At 43.4% G+C, this 18,746-nt stretch overlaps 1 protein-coding gene across 4 annotated transcripts in view; it reads right to left on the bottom strand.

Moving 5' to 3' along the window:
* The window catches only part of ZNF704 (zinc finger protein 704), a 153,380-nt gene that overhangs the window by 16,134 nt on the left and 118,500 nt on the right, over window positions 1-18,746 (bottom strand). For 3 of the 4 annotated variants that reach the window (XR_012157153.1, XR_012157154.1, XM_073330740.1), the window contains exons 7-8: window positions 16,344-16,448; window positions 2,033-2,130 (exon numbers count right to left, since the gene is read on the bottom strand). Coding sequence is in view for 2 of the 4 variants with exons in the window: in XM_073330740.1 (XP_073186841.1) it covers window positions 2,033-2,130; window positions 16,344-16,448 (203 nt within the window). In the remaining 2 variants the exon portion in view is untranslated. The remainder of the gene's footprint in view (window positions 1-2,032; window positions 2,131-16,343; window positions 16,449-18,746) is intronic. The other variant, XM_073330741.1, reaches the window with a different exon arrangement.

Genomic DNA, 18,746 nt, shown 5'->3' with positions numbered 1-18,746 from the left:
CTCAGCTCACTGCACCGCCGGCGCAATGCTCTGGGTGGCGGGGCTGCGAGCTCTTTCTGGGGGCAGCACAGCTGCAGAGCCTGGCCTGACCCAGTGCTCTGTGGTGTGTGGTGGCGTGGCTGACTCCAGCCAGGCGGTGCAGTTGCCTGTCCTGGTGCTCTGGGCGGTGCAGCTGTATTGCTGCCAGCCACCAGCGCTCCAGGCAGCACAGTAAAGGAGTGGGGGGAAGGGTTAGAGAGTAGCCCCTGGGTTAGAGAGTAGCTGGTGGGTTCGCTCTGCAGTGTTGCTTCAAGTAGGCCTCTAGCCCACCCAATCCTTTGTAAGGTGTGTGAGGGGACTAGACAATCTGCCCTCTTCTCCCTTCTCATTCATAATGAACTCGATTAGAAAATGCTCCTCTGGTTCCACTGATGTATCTTTAAGAGAATCCCAGAAATTAGCAACCAGAAAGACTTATTAGATCTCGTTGTCCACCTCTGCCGATCCAGGACTAGTCCCTATAATACATATAGCCCTGGAGTCAGATATACAACAGAGTGTCATGCAGTAATAGAAAATCACAGCTATTACTGCAGTGCTGTGTGGAGTACAGCAGGCAAGAGGTTTGCTTGGTTTAGGTTTGCAGTATAAAAATTTTGCACAGCTGTAGGCAGGCCTTGGTATTCTATGATAGTTGTCCCATATGGAAGCTATTCCATTTAGGGGAAAAGCCACTAAATTCAGAAGACAATCTACATGCTCGTACCTAGCCCTGGATTTACTTTGACTCTCACTGTAAACAGATTGGTACCGTATTCTACATGACAGAAGATAGCGAATGTTGGTTTTGTTTTAATGGTAGCTCTCTGTAAGTCACTTGATATTCCAAAGCTAGCACTGCACAAGGATTCTTTGTTTGCGATATTTGACTACAAACCCTAAAGCACAAGCTACAATGTGGAATAAGTGTCAGGGTAAGCTTAAAGTAACTGTTAAAATGGCACCTTCCTAGTCAACATATTTGCATCCTGTGGGCCAAATTTAGCCCTAGTGTAAGCAGGTGCAACTCTAAAATAGCTGCACCATTACACAAGTGCCAGATTTGTCCCTGTGTATCTTTGAGTCATATCTGCTTATGTTACAGACAAAATGAAGTTTAATACTGTAAAGACTGCTGAACACCTAGGGGAGAACTACCTGGATTCTGCTCTGCCTCCTGCATCAGCAATACGAGTCGCAGCAACATTTTGATCACTGAAAATTCACTGCTGGGAAGAGCACACAAACCAGGAAGAACCCAGCTTGACTGCCAGATCCTAGGCTAAGTTTTAGAAAAATAATGTTTGTCTAGTAAACAGAACAGATTTGATTGGGAAGACCTGAAAAAACGATAAGCATGGTATCTCCTTTAATGTCATTTTACATTTCTTCAGAGTACCATCAAATGTAAGGTTATTAAGGATTAACATGTGTCTCTTGTAATGTTAGAAATTTAGATCCAACATGGGATTTTGAACATAAAAAGCAAAAACAGTGTCATGAATTTATGTGGTGCCTGATTCAATATCCGTTGACTTGAGGTGGATCATGTCCACAGCCAAGAGCAAAGTGCTAGGTTTCTTAGTGAAACCAAAAATATCTTGACCTAAATGATCTGTTGTAAGATACATTTTCCATGGCTACATGAATTAAGTAAAAATGCTGCATGAATGCTGATGGGCATGAAGATATCCCTGGATCCAAGGGAATATGCAAGGCAGTGTAGTGAAGTTTAGAGATGTTCCAAACTAGAACAGTGGATCCAAACACCCTTGAATATTAGTGAAATTCAGGTCTGACTTGGAACTTCACGGCTCAGATTCATCTGGGGTATTGCCTAATAGCATGTCTTTAGAAACTCTCAGTGATTCAATTCCCCCAAAACCTTTACTTTCTGTAATAATGAGAGAGAGAAAAATGGTGTGTCTATTGCGGTTGTGTTCTATTGACTCTATTTGGCTCCCTCCAAATATTGAACCTATTGCTCTGTCAATAGGAGCTAATGGTCTCATACCTTAAACCAAATGACACTCTGGGCGGTGATGAGAGAACTGTGTGGGTCTGTTGTTTCGGCTCTCCAGTCCCTGCAGGACGATTATGAGTTGGTGAGACCTGGCAACACACACAAAAATGTAGTTAATAAAGCACACATGTATGTACATACAATATAAACACATTCTTTGGCACTGCAGCTGTATGTCCACCACTGGCTGTTTCCTAGGAAATCCCAGTTCCTGGTGTGTGGTGGGAAAGATAGTCAAGTAAGGTGAGTATGTGACATCTAAGCCTCCAAAAGTTAGGGGGTCTGTTCTGAAAAGTGGCCTCATAGCTTTATCTGCACATGATGAACTTCCTTCCCTCTTCCTGTGACCCTCCAGCAGCATGAATAGAACCAACTAGAACACAGAGCAACATGATTGTGTATTTTGGGAAATAAAGAAAATGGATGATTCTGAGTTTTTCTTGTTAAGAACCCTAAATAGTTCTCACTCTTTGAGATAGTTAATGAACAGTGAATGCTCATGATGAATAGTTAACGACTTGTCATTTGATCAGGGAAAAGTACAATTAACTCAGGGGTGGGGATGTAGCCTGGCTAAGATTAAAAACCAGTAACCTCCACTGCAATCAAGGCGTTTCACTTATTACTCCAGGGTGTGGTTTACACACCTGCATCCCTGGGGCAGCTGCATCAAAGGGGGATTCCCCCTGGAGGGAGAACTGTAAGTGTGACCAGAGCTTTCCCCTGGCGATTCTGCCAGGGATGTCCGTTCTAGTTTATGGCTCCCTAGGATCCCTGCTGGCAGAGGCTGCCAAGGAGATATACTAAATCATCGTATTTCCCATGCCCTCAAAACCTTCTTAGGAGTCTTTTCCTACCTTTGGGTGGCTCTGGGCCCCTGGCAGAGCAGGGTGGTAGATGGCTTTTGCCCACGCACCCCCTTTTGAGTAAACTTACTACAAGGGTCTGGCCACAGGCAACTCAAATCAACTCAATGCCAACTTTGGTGGCCCTAAACCTTTCCTGTGAACTCTGACCTCTCAGGAGGTGATTCCACTCCTGTGTGGTGGAGATCAACACAAGAACCAACTACAAGAACCCTAGGAGGAGGAGTTAAATGTCCATGATATATCTGAATGCTCATTTTGGTGTACACAGAGAAATGCGTTTTCCTTAAGATGTTTCTGGATATGGAGATTTCTGTGCCCTTGAGTATAGATTCCAACAAATTGTTGCAGATCGTGCAAGTAACAGTCCTTTGTAAATTATCATTTTCCACTGCTGCCTTTTGAAATTCTCATACCATCCATTTTGAAGAATTAGAATGGACCTGACCCAGACAGGGAAACTAAATATTTTTTGTTAATGCCATTGCTAAAAACACGTAGAGAATTTTTGCAATGCTGTTGGCATATGATTGACACGGCTTCTACATTCCCGCTTAGTTGTTGAGCAGAAAGCTCTTATCTAACTGCAGGCACAGCAGAGAACAGTTTAGTGAAGGAAAACTCTGGTTTACAGTAATATAATGACTAATCATTTAATTGAATTACTTCTGACAAGATTCTGATCTCAGTTACACTGGTGGAAATCAGGAATGGCTCCAACCAGTTAGTGGTGTGGCTCATACTAAACATGGCATGTGACCATGTGCAGTATGGTAAATACTTGATTGGAAACTGTGCCTGCTAACCATGTTTGTCCTTTCTGGAGTCCTAAGCTGGCACATGGCTGCCATTCTGTAACCAATTTGTTAAACTGTTGTTGTGCCATGTGGATGGGATCCCTTAATTGTGCTTGAACAACTGGCTTGGTCAGTCCATCTTCCTCCCAGCTTGCTGTGTGGCAGGACATGCAGAGTGCATTGCCCATGTCCTGCTGATGATGGTTTGTTTGCATGTCCTGCTAAGGTATTAAGGGTAGTGGCTCAGACTTTACCAGAATGATCTGATACACACAGGCAGGCTGGAAGGTGTAGATACAGTCTCGGCTAACAAATGGTTGCATGGAGGGGGGGGTGATGAATCCTACTGAAACAACTGCTTCCCCCAACTGTGGTGTTATAAATGGATCAGAGGAGACTACTGATGTTTGGTTACAAAAACACTGTTTTACTGGTGTGGACAGGTAGCTGAAGTCTGTAGTCTATTTTTGTGCAGTGGTTTGGGCAATTGCTGGCACCATGCTGAAATGTTCCAGTATGCTTCTATTGAATTGTAGCATACACTGAAGGCCAGATATTCCACTGTGTCCAGCTTATGCTGGGTGCAGCAATGATGCAGCTGCCAGGGAGAGGATTATAGCCCCCTGCTTCTCTGTCCTAGCCTTGATGCAGTTTGGCAGTGACGCTAAACACCACCAGCTGTCTATGATCCTCTTGTTGGGGATTGCCACAGCACTGTGTTCCAGTCCCAAAATGCCCCCTATGTTGGCAGCAGTAAGGAGGGAGGCATCAGAACTGGTTCCTCTCCTTTGGGGGATGCTCCTCCCGATAAGTATTCGGAGCAGGGGACTTAGCGATCTCCACTCTGATTTTCTGTAAGTACAATTCCCAGTAGAATCAGGAAGTGAATCTAACTCTGAAATCCCATACTCACAGATCTCTGGTTCCACCCTTCTGAGTCTCTTAATGGCTGCCATGATTTATCTTCTTGGCACACAGCAGAGATGCACATGTGACGCTGGCAGACCAAGTGACCAATTCCTGCCAAGGCCCCTGGGTCTCAATGAACACTGACAAATGCATAGCTGGAAACCAGTCTGGCTCAGAGGTTTGTAAGTATTGTTAAAATAGATATTAACATTATAATAATGTGTTTAGATTTGATGAAATGCTTGTAGGAGGCTGCAAGTATTAATCTCATTTATAATATCTGTATCTCCATGTTATAAGGTAATGTTTAAGTGTTTGCTCTGTAACTATAAAAGTGTTTGCTAAAACTGTGAAACCCCACAGTCAGTAGAGAAGCATTATGAAGTGTGAAATGCTAGTTTATCATGAGGTGTCATCTTCTCCCCAACTAAAGAAGGCCTTTAGACACCAGACAAGCCATTGTGGAACATCAGTGCCCACAAACTTTGTTGACTGCTTCCCCAATACCCATGAAGAGGGTGTGTGAACAAGCCCTCATCCTATCACAGCTTGAACGCTGGGGGAAGGCATAAAAAGCCCTATCAAGGAAGAATTGTTGTCACTGTGATGCTTGGAATTCAGAGGGCAATATATTAGCCAGGGATCCCCAAGCGGCTTGGCTTAGGTTAGCCCTAAAGAAACTCTAGAACTTGCATATTATAGCAGCTACCTATTACCTTTTGGAAACTAAAACTGTATCTCATTTGTGTGTGTGTATGTTTACCGGCTTTAACTTTGTAAGTAACTCATTTCTTTTTCTTAGTTAATAAATCTTTAGTTCATATTATAGGGTTGGCTACGAGCATGGTCTTTGGTTTGAGATCTGAGGTACGACTGACCTGGGGTGACTGGTCCTTTGGGACTGGGAGTAACCTGAATATTATTGTGATTTTTGGTGTAAGTGACCATCTATCACAAAGGGAGGCTTGGCTAGGTAGCAAGATAGACAGGATTGCCCAAAGGGACTGTCTGTGACTCCATGGTAAGGCTGTTATCAAGCTTTAGGAGTTCACACTTGATTGGTGAAATCTAATTATTAGGGCTGTCGATTAATCGTTAACTCAAAAATTGACTTATTAAAAAAATTGATGGTGATTAATCACAGTTTTAATCATACTGTTAAACAATAGAATAGTTAAACTATTGAAATTAAATTTCTACATTTTCAAATATATTGATTTCAATTACAACACAGAATACAAAGTGTACAATGCTCACTTTATATTTTTTATTACAAATATTGGCACTGTAAAATGATAAAAGCAATAGTTGCACTTTCATGATAACAAGATTGCGCTACAGTACCTGTATGGGGAGAATTGAAATTACTTTCAAATCTAGAGGGTTTTTTTGTTATGTAACAGCACTCAAAAACAAAACAATACAAAACTTTAGAGCCAACAAGTCCACTCAGTCCTACTTCTTGTTCAACCAATCATTAAGACAAACAAGTTTGTTTACATTTGCGGGAGATAACGCTACTGCTTCTTGTTTACAATGTCACCTGAAAGTGAGAACAGGCATTCGCATGGCACTTTTGTAACTGGCATTGCAAGGTATTTACATGCCGGATATGCTAAATATTCGTATGCTCCTTCATGCTTTGGCTACCATTCCAGAGGACGTGCTTCCATGCTGATGACACTCGTTAAAAAAATGTGTGTGTTAATTAAATTTGTGACTGACCTCCTTGGGGGAGAATTGTATGTGTCCTGCTCTGTTTTACCTGCATTCTGCCTTATATTTCATGTTATAGCAGTCTCGGATGATGACCCAGCACATATTGTTCATTTTAAGAACACTTTTATTGCAGATTTGACAAAATGCAAAGAAGGTATCATTGTGAGATTTTCTAAAGATAACTACAGCACTCAACCCAAGATTTAAGAATCTGAAGTGCCTTCCACAATCTGAGAGGGACAAGGTGTGGAACATGCTTTCAAAAGTCTTAAAAGAGCAACAACTCTGATGCGGAAACTACAGAACCAAAACCACCAAAAACGAAAATCAACTTTCTGCTGGTGGCATCTGACTCACATGATGAAAGTGAATGTGCATTGGTCTGCACTGTTTTGGATTGTTATCGAGCAGAACCCATAATCAGCACGGATGCGTGTCCTCTGGAAAGGTGGTTGAAGCATGAAGGGACATATGAATCTTTAGCACATCTGGCACGTAAATATCTTGCAACGTCAGCTACAACAGTGCCTTGCAAACGCCTGTTCTCACTTTCAGGTAACATTGTAAACAAGAAGTGGGCAGCATTATCTCCTGCAAATGTAAACGAACTTGTTTGTTTGAGCAATTGGCTGAACAAGAAGTAGGACTGAGCGGACTTGTAGGCTCTACAGTTTTACATTGTTTTATTTGTGAAGGCAATTATTTTTTTACATAATTCTACATTTGTAAGTTCAACTTTCATGATAAAGAGATTGCACTACAGTACTTGTATGAGGTGAATTGAAATACTATTTCTTTTTGTTTTTTACAGTGCAAATATTTGTAATAAAAATATGAAGTGAGCACTGTACACTTTGTATTCGGTGTTGTAATTGAAATCAATATATTTGAAAATGTAGAAAACATTCAAAAATATTTAAAGGGTGTTCTATTATTGTTTAACAGTGTGATTAATCACAATTAATTTTTTTAATCACTTGACAGTGCTGCTAATTGTAGAACACAGCCAGTTAGGGGTTTGTGCCCTGATTTGTAAAGAGTCTGCCCTGAGGCTGGCACTCACGCTCATGAGCTACTTTAAACAGCTTGACAGCACACTTGGGTGCCTGGGGAACTCAATCCTGCATTAATAAGAATGTTGCATGGCCATCAAATTAGGCCCTCTGGTACCAAGCTGCAAACTCCAATGTCATCCCTGCCCACTGGATTATCTGCATGTCAGTTGATCTCCCTACAAGTGCCCATACCTTGCCCCTTTTTATTATGCACATGCCTCTTTTGAATATGGGAACAGGTACACCACTGGTGTGAGACTTATTTATTTCTGTTCCACATGGAGAATCATACATAGCAGTTAACCTTACTTGTGCCAATGTATAGACTCCACTCAGACCAGACTCAAGGATTAAGGCCACAGAGTGTGTAGAACTGACAGAGGAAGGCCTCCTCTCTCACATTGATCAGTTCTCTGTTAGATGCCCCTGTGACATCCTGGCACCCCAAAATTCACCACAGTCATGTAATTAGGATATGTTTTGCACAAAGTAGGCCTTGTGAGGTAGCATTCTAAAAGTCTTGATCTGCTAGACAGTAATATCTTGTTGGATTGTATGTGTTCTCGTCGTATGGGAAGTTATGAAGTTTGGCTATGTGTGTGTTACTGAAACATGTTGTGAGGTTGAAAACACCCACAAGCAGCCTTTCAGGACACCAGTAAAAAGGCCAAACAATGTTCATGGCTTATTGAGGAAATGCGCCCAAGCACAAGGAACTGTGTACAGTGGAAACCTCTCAGAGATAGCACTACACAATGGGAACTGTTTGACCCAGCTCACAGCAAAAGAGCTTTCCAGCAAGTGGGAAGAAGATAGAAGGGGATAATGACGTCATGATGGGACCTCTCTCTCCCTATAGCAACACACCTGGAAACACCTGAGGGGCAAGGACTAAACTGTGGGAAGTGACGGTCCCAAGCTAGAGGGATTTTTAGCCTGTGTATGAAAACCTGGGAAAGCAAGGCAACTTGTGCCTTAAGAATCTGCCAGCCTGTTTATCACTCAGGGTGAGAATTCACTAGTTCATATCCTACCTATCTAGTGTGTTAAACCCAGTTTGCAGTTTTGTTTAAGGTAATCCACTTTGATCTGTTTGCTATCACTTATAATCACTTAAAATCTATTTTTTGCAGTTAATAAACTTGTTTTTGTTTTGTCTAAAAATTATAACTTGGAGCAGAAAGCTGTTGCACATCTCTCTCCACACTGAGGGAGGGAGCTAATTTTATGAGCTTACGCTGTACAGTTCCCTGTGCAGCACAAGCTGGTATAATTTTGGGTTCACACTCTTGGGGGGAGGGTGCGTGCCTTAACAACTGGGAGGTACCTTAACTGAGCCTTCCCATGCAGAGCTAATCTCAGCATCAGATGCTACAGCTGGGTGTGTCACTATCTGTGTGTATGCTGGTGAAAGAGCAAGCTTGGAGAGCTTGGCAACTTATCACAGCACCACAGGGTGAAAGGGAGCCCAGACTGGTGGGTCAGGCAGGCTCAGTGGTACCCCAGTTCCAAGTGGCACCCCAGGGGGAACCCTTCACACTCCCACCCTACTTTTAAGGATTAGGGAGAACGCTGGGTGTTGTGATAAGTAGGGAGGAAGGCAGGCCCAGATCTTAAACATACATAGTTGTTGCTCTACTCAGCATGGGAGTGTCTAACCGTGAAGCAGCCTGCCACTCAATGGAATTCTCAGCCCTGAGTTAGGTGCCTAACTCTCCCATGCATTGTATGGGGTGCCTGGCAACCTAGTGTGACATTCTATACCTTGGGGGAGTGCCCTGTAACCCCCATATTCCATATTACATTATTACAGGGAGTGCCCTGTAACCCCCATATTCCATATTCCATATTATATTATATATAAATGAGGATCTTGCATATAAAGCATGCCATGAAAGGTATCAGGAAAGGTTAAGATCTGCTGAAAGTCACTGTTCTATCTAAATATGTATACCATCAATGCATATGAAGTTATGTTGTATCGTTGTCAGTAAAACATGCTGTAAGTTGGGGAGTCGGCCAGCTATTAGCTGCCCAGAGACAACAGCAAGGAAAGTAAGCAATGCTTGGGTGAGTATCAAACAACCATCAACAGCCATTGTCCAGCAAGGAAGTCACAATTCAATGACTCATCTGCATAAGGCTACACCAGAGGAATAGCACACAGGTGACTCAGTGTGATGTTATGAATGTAATATAATATCTCATTGAAAGGTGACACAGGGCCAGAAAGAGTTAATTAACTCACAGACTGACATGACCCATGGCCGAACTTTAAAGACTTGTTAGGAAGATATGTAAATGAATAGAGCTTTGAAATGTAAGCCTGTATTGTTAGAGATAGAAGGGTAGCTGTTTGCTCAGGTCTTGTGATGTAAGCAAACAAGTCTTGTCTATTACTATGGCTTTGATTCAAAGATAAAAAAAGGAGTATTAATATTAGGAAGACACTTGAATGAAATAGTATTATGGTCTCTATGTCGCTTTGAAGGCTGTGGTAACCTGTATTTGAACTGGTTATGGATAAATTACCCTGTGATAGTTGCCATGATGTTTGGGAGAAGAAAAGTTAAGCTTATTGTTTTCTCAGGCCAAAAGGCTGCTGGAAATGTATTAAAAACCCTGGGACACAATCTTTCTTCATCTCAGATCTGCTTTGGGTTTCAAGAAGGGGAAACCCCAAGCTATAAGAATTGAGATCCCCAGTCACTGACGTTGGACTATAACCTATGGACTATTTCTAAAAGAACTTTTTGCAACTACAAACTCACCATCTCTGCTATGTATCTGGACCTCAAACTCAAGTCTGTATATATATTGATCTTTCAGCCAACTCTCTCTTTTCTTTTTTAATAAATTTTAGTTTAGTTAATAAGAATTGGCTATAAGCATGTATTTTGGGTAAGATCTGAGTTATCATTTGACCTGGGTCTGGGGCTTGGTCCTTTGGGAGAACCTTTTTCTTTTATATGATAAAATAAGATTTTCAGAATTCATCATCATATGTTTGACGTGTGTCTGGATGGAGGCCTGCAGGTGAGTACTTTAAGGAAACTGCATTGTTTGGACTTCTGAGTAACCAGTGAGGTAATACAGAGGCAGTTTTCGGCTGGCTTGGTAAATCTAAATATTGGAATATCCAGCAGCGTTTGGGGTTTATTTTCCCCGTTTTGTTTGCAGTTCACTCTGATTGAGTGACCTTAGCTGGCTCCCATGGGCAGCATCGTTACACTCAGCAATGCCCACCAGACATGCCTGGACTTGTGTTCTCCAAGCAAATGGACTAAGGATATAAAACAGAATACAGGGGCCTGCTGCTTGGCCTTTCTCTTTCCCCCACCTACGCTGCAAGGAACAAGGACACTGAGAAGACTGAAGACTGGCCCAGGTTTCAAGGGTGAACCCTGTGTACTGTGAACTGCAATATCCAGTGGGGTGAGAGAACTGCTTAATCTAGATGTTGCCCAGTCTAATAGCGTTGAGAGTTTAGACTGCATGCTTATATTTTATTTTGGTAACTAACTCTGACTTTTTGGTTATCACTTTAAATTTATCTTTCGTGGTAAGTTTGCCTGAAGTGCTTGGTAAGGGTGTTTACTCAAGTTTACAAAGGCTGGTGTATATCCACTTTCCATTGATGAAATGGTGAACCAATTAATAAATTTGTACTGCTCATCTTGAGCAGTGCAAAGCAGTGTATTTCCGAGGTACAGTGCTGGGAGCTGGGGTGGGATTTGGCTAGTACCTTTCTCTGTGTGATTCATGAGTGGCTCTGGGTGCATTCATGCAATCTAGCTCGGTGTGGGGCTCCACGTGCTGTTGTGCTGAGTGATAACAGGGCTTGGAGAGGTTTGTTGCTTGTCACTAGCAAAGCAATGTGAGAGACAGCCCAAGCTGGAGAGTTAAGGGGGCACAGCGGTCCCATGATCCCAGTCTGCACTCCGTGGCTCCCAGCACACCTAGAAAGCCACAGAGATGCCTAAGGTAGCCCAAAGTGAATTGCTGAAGAGAGAGGCTTAGGCACTGAAGTGGTTGACCTGGTGTGCCTGGCTGCCGAGCCAGATGTAGGTAGGGGTATTCCTCAGACACTTAAGCAACCCATGTCCTAGCAACCGAAACTATCTCTCTCTCTCATATGCAATACCCCTTTCATGTTCATCCTACATTTCCCTGTGCTCCAATGTGTGGGCACTGTTCTACCCCACCACCAATCGCTGGCTTGCCTCCAGCAGGATCTGACAGACATCAGGTCTTGGTGTGCTCAGAGCTTGTGTACAGGACTGGTGAGACAGGCATCCCCCTGACTAATCTGAGCATCCCATCTCTGGAGCTTCAGCATGAGGTAGGATCAGAGCTGCACACTAACTATGGGACAGCATCAGGGTTCAGTTGACTTTGCATATGCTGACCCGTGGTCACCTCAGCAGCAGCTTTGAGAATGTCAGTGGTGCCTAAATGGTGGACTTAGGAGCCTAAAGAGCCTGACAGGTGCTTTGAGGATCTGGGCTGAACTCTCTAGTATTCATCAGTTTGGGCCTGGCCGCAGCAATGTGTGCAAAGTCCTTTGAGGATGTGAACTGCACTATCTGCTAAACGCTAGTAATTATTAACAATAAGACAAAGAATGATGGGCTATTTTTCACAATACCTGTTGTCTCTCTCAGATAGAAAAAGATGAAGAAAACAGCCTCCACATGCATCTTTAAAATATTAGTGTCCACTTCACCTAACCATATATTTTAATGCCTATTAAGAATTATAAAACAGAGAAATGTGTCCATGTAGTGGTGTTGTGTGGTTGACTTGGTGGTTTACTTATTTTTGCACTGAGCAGCATTTGCAAGATTGTCAGGAGAAAGACGGATAAAAATAGCTGACATGGGCCCCCGAATGGCCTATAATTGTGCTATCAACACTGTTACTCTAGGTCTTCACAGGAGATTGTTTTAAATTATATTGTAAATCACTAGCATCTTATAATTTCCCCAGAAAATTATTATTTGTTTCTTAAATTCTGTTAGGAACACTCACTCTCTATAGCTGCAGGATCAATGTTATTGCTTGAAGTCAACTAAATACCTACATGTCTAATCCCTTCCCTTTTAGTGTCTGATTTACAATGTCACTAATTGCATTCTTGGATTCCCAATGCTACTGGCGCCAATTTCTGCTACTCCACAAAAGGAGCTAGTTTAATAATTACTCTATCAACTGTATTGTTGTGCAATCAAATTCCGAGAGTACTTTACGCATGGCATGCTCTGTCGAGGCACTCTTGTTCAAATTGCTGCCAGCATGATGGCTTTCACTGTTTAGTTGTTCCTTGATGGAATTTAATAAATATTCATTGGCAGAGTGCAGTGTAATTGATTCAACCACTTTCATTTTTATCCGTTCCACAAGAGCCCACAGCCTCTGAAGAAAATCTCCAAGACTTACCAAAGGTTGAGAGTAAGAGGCTTTTCTGATTCACTTGGTGAAGAGAGGACAGGGAGGCCTTATCTGTTATCACTGTGTCTAATATACATTGTTGGGGGGAAAAAACCCTATGTGGCTCTCTGGATGACTCGTGTGCATTATGTGATAAACTATGAAAATTCTGATTGTGTAATTTTTATGTTGGATATCAAAGCATTTCATTTCAAATGACTGCCAGCTGCTCAGAAGCCTGCTTAACATTTTTTAATAAAAAAACATTAAAATGAGAATATGCTGTACTCTATTTATTCACTAATAGATTTTCTGCATCTTAAAATTAATGATTTTAATTTAAATTTTTGATACACATTGAATTAGGTATCTATTATCTAGTTGCCTCTCTAGACCCTTATTTGATTTTACAGTAACTCCCCACTTAATGTCCTCTCGCTTAACATTGTTTCGATCTTACACCCCTGCTCAATTACAGAACATGCTCCATTTAAAGTTGTGCAATGCTTCGCTATAATGTTGTTTGTCTGCCTGCTTTGCTTTGTCCACAGCTGTCAGTCCTCCTATCAGTCCTCCCAGACCGCTGGCAGACCCCGCGGATCAGCGCCTTCCCCCTCCTCCCCCCGCCTCCTGTCCGCGGCAATCAGCTAACTTGCGGCATTCAGGAGGGAGAGCAGAGGAGCGAGGACTCGGCGCACAGGCTCCCCCTCCCTCCCGAACGCTGCCAACCAGCTGATTGCTTCAGGCAGGAGGAAGGGGGAGGCTGCACGCTGAGTCCTCGCTTCTCCCCTCACCCTCCTGCCCCCTGAACATCGCAAGCCAGCTGATTGCCACAGGCAGGGGAGGGAGTGAGGACGTGGTGTGCGGAGAGAAGGGCTGGGGGCAAGAGTGGAGTGGGCGGCCCGAGGGTTGAGCCCCCAACCCCTGGTGCTTGCAGGGTTGGGGAAGCTGCCGCTGCTGCTGCGCAACATGCTTCTCCTAGCCTACAGCACCTTCAGCCTCCTTGCCTGCCTCACTGTCTCCAGTGCCAATGGGCTGTGCCTGTGTGGTGTAAGGAGGGGGCACCTCCCAACTATCGTACTGTACTGTACGGCAAGAAAAATTTCCCTGGAACCTAACCCCCCATTTACATTCATTCTTATGGGGAAATTGGATTCGCTTAACATCGTTTCACTTAAAGTTGCATTTTGCAGAAACATAACTACAACGTTAAGTGAGGAGTTACTGTATTTTATTTGGATGGGATTGTGGAAAGTTTCTCTATAATTAAGCAAAAGGCCTGATTCAACAGTCCTTACTCAAGCAAAATTTCCATTTACTGTCATCACAAGTCCCTGTGAGTATCTTATAATCCTTGTCAAAGTTGATCTTGAAATCTAATGCTCCACCATTAACAAATAATTTCAATACATACTAAGTGCATGTTTTCAATATAAAGGCAAAATTTTCCCTAGTGAAATCAACAGAAGTTGCATGCATGTATCTGAGGCTAGAATCATGACTTAAAAATACATCAGTTTTGTTAGGACAATTCTTTTCTTTCATTTGTTCAGGATTTGCAGAGCTCTATTTACTCCTGAGGACATTCTGTGCCAACAAATTAAAAATTACATGCACAATATTTTAAAATTCCACAAATTTTATTTGTCAATAAATAAATGTGGAGGCTCCAACATAGCAGTGGGTAGCACAGGCCACTGGCTGCATGAAGGTGGAGGTGCATCCTGCAGTCCTCCCACCCTCCCGGACACGGACTCAGTGGTGAGGCTGCACCGGACACTGATACAGCACAAGGCCTGTCCCTGCCCCAGAAACACCCTGGGGCCATGCCCCTTTGCACCAGGAGCCAGGCAGCTAGGCTCAACCAGACAGGATCTAAGTGTGGAGGGGCTCAGTGTGAGGGGATCCAGGTGTGGGGTGAGAGGATTTTGTGTGAGACAATATGGGTGCAGGCAGCTCAGTGGGGGGGATCTGGATGCACAGAGGCTCGTTGAGGCGGTTCCAGGTACAGGGGCAATGGGATTCTGCAGGAGCTTCCAGGTTGTTGGGGCTCAGCAGAGGGGTCTGGGTGTGGGGGTCTCAGCCAGGTCTGTATGCTGGAGGAGTGGGGCTTGGTGGTGGGGGTGGTCTGGGTGCAGCTAGTTGGCAATCAGTGGTATGGGGGTCTGGATTTGGGGGCTCTGGGTGGGGGTTTGAGTGCAGGGAGCTCAGTGAAGGGTGGTCTGGGTGCAGGGGTGGGAGTTGGTGCATACATTGAAGTTCAGTGGGGTGGGGTTCTGGATGTACCAGGTGAGGCTTGGCAGGGGTGTCTGGGTATGGGAGGTCCAGATGCACAGGGCTTGGGTGGATGGAGGAGCAGCTCCCCGTAGAGTGACACCTCCTCCCCACAGCTGAGGAGTGATAGGGGCAGGAAGCTGAGTTTCCTGCAGCTAGGGGAGGTTTCTGGGGGTGGATCTGACACAGCCCCAGCCTCTCCTCCCAGCCAGGACTAGCAGTTGATCCTGGCTCAGGGTAGGAGCTACTGACTGGGGTGTCCCCAGCCCTGCAGTGATTTACCTCTCTGTGAGCTGCTCTGGCTGCCTGAAACGTTGTACCATGACTGCTCTTGCAGCTTCCCTTTGCTTCCCCATCAGAAAGTCATTTTTTCTGCAGGGAAGCGAAGGAATCTGCGGGGGAATGAATTCTGTTCACGTGCAGTGACACAGAATTCCCCCAAGAGTATCTTTTGGACATCAACACCTCTGCTAGATTCTTTAAAACATAAATACCTTTCTAATAAGCCTTCTAGGAGAATGATCAAATTGCTGATTTCCTCTGGTTTTATAATTAATCCTTTAGGAATATACAGAACGGACACATGCAGTGGCAAATGTAGAAGATTTTACAGATTCTCTAGCTACCCAGTTCATTCTTTTGTAATCAGATAGTTTTAAAAATATACTACAGACCCAATTCTCTAATTATTTAAAGATTGTAAATTGACTTACATGCAGTTACTCCCAATGTAGTATAACACTTGGGTTCTCAAACTTCATTGTACCACGATCCCCTTCTGACAACAAAAGTTACTACATGATCCCAGGAGGGGGGAACCAAAGCCTGAGCCTGCTGGAGTCCTGCAGCCCCAGGTGGGAGGACTAAAGCCAAAGCCCAAGAGCTTCAGTCCCAGGCAGAAGCCTGTAACCTGAGCCCTGCCACCCAGGGCTGATGCCCTTGGGCTTTGGCCCCCGGTGGTGGGGCTCAGGCTTTGGTTTTGGCCCTAGGCGGTGGGGCCTCGGACTTTGGCCCCGGGCCCCAGCAAGTCTAATGCCAGCCCTGGAAACCCCATTAAAAAGGGATCACAACCCACTTTGGGGTTCCAACCTATAGTTTGAGAACTGCTGGCATAAGAGGAGAATCAGGACCTGTGGGAATTTATCTGTTTCTCTGTATCTCTGTCACATTTAATTTCAATCATAAGAGCATTACTGGTAAGTTTTAAAACTTTTCATTGGTTAGGTACAGTCTTTGTTCATCTTCCACTTACCGGAATGCCCGTGAAGGTAACTGGAGGGGACTGCCAAGAGATGCTAAAGCTACGGCCATTTGGAGTGAACTTTGTTGACCCTGGAATGTTCACTGGAGGAGTAGCCTGTTTAAAAAGAAAATATTCCAACAAAAAGAAGTGCTCCTCTTCCAAAGCATTGCAACAAGATCTTTTGCTCTTTGAAACTGCAAATCAACCAGGTTTTCAGCAGCTCAAAATAATTCCACAATGATGGCTGTGACAAGCATTCTACCCTTGTTCTCTGTGGGGATAAGCACGAATAGGGCAACAAAGAAAGAACAAGGTCTTTATATGTGATCATTATTTAACTGGGCAGAAAAAAGGCTATAGGTCTCCTGAGAAACGGCTTCTATAAGGAAACCTCTAAAAGCTCAGGTCTTATATCAAACACTACTAGGTATGAACTCAGAAATCCATGTATAATTTTTTTTCTTTTGAAACTTTTCATTAAGGCAAAGTTACAATAAAACGTTAATATACTTCATCAGGACCAGATTAATATTCAAAGAAACAGGCAAAAGATTCTCGCTTGCTCCACTGAGTACACAAAAAAATGTGACCAAATTTCTAAATACTTTTTTGGCACTTTTCTCTTGTATGTAATTGGTGTAAAAACGTTTCCATTACAATACTCCGGGGGGAATTCATGTGCCCTGCAGAATTTTTTTTTTTCTCCACAGAAAATACATTCTGCCAGAGAGGCTCTGCAGTTACACCTTTCACCCACCCGGGGCTGCTGTTGTGCCAGAACAGAGGCAACCAGTTCACTGCTCACCAGATGTAGCAGTCAGAAGCCGCTAGGGAGAGAGCAGAGGCTGCGTTCCTCACAGTGCCCTGCCTGGAGGGACAGACAGAGTGAGGACACACAGGGCTGCTTGGGGGTGGGGGGAGTACATAGACCAGAAGGGCTAGTGGGGGGTCAGACTGGAACAGGGCTGAGTGGGGGGGTGAAGGGCCACATGGGGACAGGGGTTGGCCAAGTGGGGATGCACGGACATGTGGGGGTAGGGGGAAGGAAGGACACATGGGGACAGGGGCAGATGTGCTTGGGAGAGGCTAGGGTCAGCCAGGGCCTGCAGAGGGAGGCTCCCTAACAATCCCTTCCCCCCAGAACCCCCTGCAAAAAAACCCCATGTTCCATACTCCCCCCAACCACTCCCAGGCTCCTTTCTAGCAATTACTTCATTCTCTCTCAGCTCCTCTATTACCCCTGACTCCCCGAAGCTTCTGCACGGCTTCTGAGGGGTGCATCAAATACGTTTCTGTATTGTAGTTTAAATGAATTATTACTCAAAGTTCTGTATTAATATGCCTACTAAGGAATCGTCAGAAAAGATTTCCTGAATCTTTTATTGTTGTCTGTATTGTGACAGACATATTTGTTGACAGGTATTTTGAAATAAATTACTAACATATTTGAAACTGGCATGATTATACTGTGTTATTTTGACAAATAAAATATGCAGAATTTTAAAATATTGTGCACAGAATTTTTAATTTTTTTGGTGTAGAAGTCGCCAGGGAGTAATTACAAAGACAATCCATATTTTACTATATCACAGTTGCATAGCAGGAGAAGTCACACTTTACTGTGCAATACAAAGTCTTGCTGCTAACAAAAAAAAATAAGGAAATTACTTTGCCATTCTATTTACAACTGGAGAATTAAATAAGCATGTCTGGGTATCTCTAGGAAGCTGGATTTTCTCACAAAATGGATTTCTTTAACAATTTCCTCCCCAAACTATCTAATTCCTCAGGGCAACTACCATATATATAAAGTTCCAAAAACCAGCATCTGGTCAATTCTAACAAAAACTTTAACTAGAATGATAGTACTTTAAAGTAATGTTACTTTCTGGTTGAAACTACTAAGGAGAGAAATTTCAGATACCAAAATGGTTAATGATCAACAACATGAGGTAGTTATTCTGCAATTATAAGATAAACATACGGAAAAACAGCTTTCCCTGTTTAAAACAGTGGGCTGAAATCATTCTCAGCATATAAGGGCAGTTATTGAAAAAAATAAAGTTAAATCAAGATTTTGAAAAACACAATTGTCCCCTCAGCTCACTCCTTTTCCTTCCATCTAGGTTTTAGAATGTGCTCATCACATTTGTGATGAGCATCTTTCTGTTGAGCTGCCTCCTCCTCTATGGGCTGTTGGAACCTGGCTAAAAGATGTGCTCTGCTGAGGTACTTGGGGTTTCCTTCAACACATCTTCTTAACTCCTTTCTTACTGTATAAAGTCAGTATTTCACAATTTGTTCCTCTCTGCTTATCAGGGTGAATGAGTAGCTGCCTTTAGGACTGGCTTCCTATGCCTCTTGTCAATCAACCTTTATCATCACAAGGTTCTTGTTTTACATTTAGACTAT

This window comes from Lepidochelys kempii, chromosome 2 (genome assembly GCF_965140265.1).
Source record: "Lepidochelys kempii isolate rLepKem1 chromosome 2, rLepKem1.hap2, whole genome shotgun sequence".
Taxonomy (NCBI): domain Eukaryota; kingdom Metazoa; phylum Chordata; order Testudines; family Cheloniidae; genus Lepidochelys; species Lepidochelys kempii.
Note: the sequence above shows the minus strand (reverse complement) of the source record. Positions and strands in the feature narration are given on the sequence as shown.